The sequence below is a fragment of the Mesitornis unicolor genome, unplaced genomic scaffold, assembly GCF_000695765.1.
Source record: "Mesitornis unicolor isolate BGI_N332 unplaced genomic scaffold, ASM69576v1 scaffold7547, whole genome shotgun sequence".
NCBI classification, from domain to species: Eukaryota; Metazoa; Chordata; class Aves; order Mesitornithiformes; family Mesitornithidae; genus Mesitornis; species Mesitornis unicolor.
This window is the reverse complement of record NW_010194270.1, coordinates 1-1513: the sequence shown is the minus strand read 5'-3', so window position 1 is coordinate 1513 and position 1513 is coordinate 1. Positions and strand designations below refer to the sequence as shown.

The window sequence follows — 1513 nt, the reverse complement described above, 5'->3', positions numbered from 1 at the left end:
GTGCCACCCTCGGCTGCCTGGGAGCCAGGATCGGCGCTCCGCTGAGGGTCGCGTTGCCGACCGGCTACTGTTTGTGCACAGCGTGGCCCAGGCAGGATTTGGCGGACGGGTACCTGCAGGTTGATCTGAGCTGCAGAACCGCCGGTGTGACTGCGAGGGATTTGCGGGGCCTCACGCTGAGTGTCGGCCAGCTGAAGCTTCTGCCTTCTCGCCAGTTAAAAAAGGCAGCTGTGAGAGTGGTCGTTAAGAACTCTGCACTGAAAAAGTCGACTCCCAGAGCAGTGTTGCAGGAGCTGATTAGAGAACTGCTAAGAAATGTTTATGTTTCATGTAATTATGTTGTTACTGTTGCCGCAAATCTCAACAGTCCCGTGGTGTATATTGAAATGCTGTCTGTAGACATTTTGATGGATGAAGCTGGACTGATAGCCCCCCAAACAAGCATAAAAATTACGGAGGTGGTCACTTCTGAATGGTACAGACATTCATCAGGAGACCCTGCAAAAACTTCAATTGCAGGGCTAGATGACGTGGGAAGATCTTTGAAAGAAATGATTGATCTGCCTTTCCGCTTCCCGAAAACTTTTAAGAAGCTTGGGCTTTCTGTCCCTAATGGGGTGCTATTAATAGGCCCTTTTTTTTGGAAAACTCTTACGGTAAAAGCAGTAGCAAAAGAAGCGGGTGCATATCTGGTTTGCATCAGTGGCGCAGCCCTGTATGGCTCAAGACCAGGAGAAAGTGAAGAAAATTTACAAAGAGTCTTTGAAAAGGCCAGAGAAATGTCACATGAAGGCCCAACCATTCTCTTTATTGATGAAGTTGACTCTTTGGGCCCAAAGCGAGGAAGCTCAAACAATGCTCCTGAAGATCGTATTGTTGCTCAGTTGCTAACACTACTGGATGGTGTAGGTAGTGAGGGTAAGATGGTCATTGTGGCAGCCACAGACAGGCCTGATGCCTTAGACCCTGCGCTGAGAAGACCTGGAAGATTTGACAGAGAGGTAAGCAAACCCTGGTATTCATACGCTCTCTTTTTTTCCTTTCCTTTTTGAAGTGGAGCAGGGGGCAGGCAGTTAATGAAGTACTTTTTTGTTGTTGTTTTTCTACTAGTCATGTTTAATAGTGGGATTCTACAGGCTTCAGACTTGTGTCTTCTTTCTTTCTTTCGATTGATACCGCTTTGTTAAGGTAGGGAGCACATTTTACTCAGGAAACTGAGAGCTCCATATACTTGAAAATGGAAAAGAGGAGTCCTTATGCTTCTTTATCGTAAAGACATGAACCTGTTCTTGAAGGTTTTCTTTGACTTAAAAATGCTTAGCATTACAGATTTGGATTTTTCTCATTTAGATCCCTGATTGAAGACTTGTGCATCTCTTCTTAAAGGTTTATTGTGACAGAGAACTAGTAACCCTCTGTGTTAAAAATTCTATTCAGATTTCAGTATCAGAGGCTAGGTCTACTCTGAAGAACTTCTGTTAGCCTAATCACAGAATCCCAGACCGTTAGGGAT

General features: G+C 45.1%; 1 protein-coding gene across 1 annotated transcript in view; it reads left to right on the top strand.

Annotated features, from left to right (window-relative positions):
- LOC104543188 (spermatogenesis-associated protein 5-like protein 1) overlaps positions 1 to 1001 on the top strand; it is a gene marked incomplete at its 3' end in the record, with an annotated part of 3250 nt that extends 2249 nt beyond the window's left edge. Inside the window, exon 3 of the mRNA XM_010187733.1 lies at positions 1 to 1001. Coding sequence (XP_010186035.1) covers positions 1 to 1001 — 1001 coding nt within the window.
- Between the last annotated feature and the right edge of the window lie 512 nt (positions 1002 to 1513).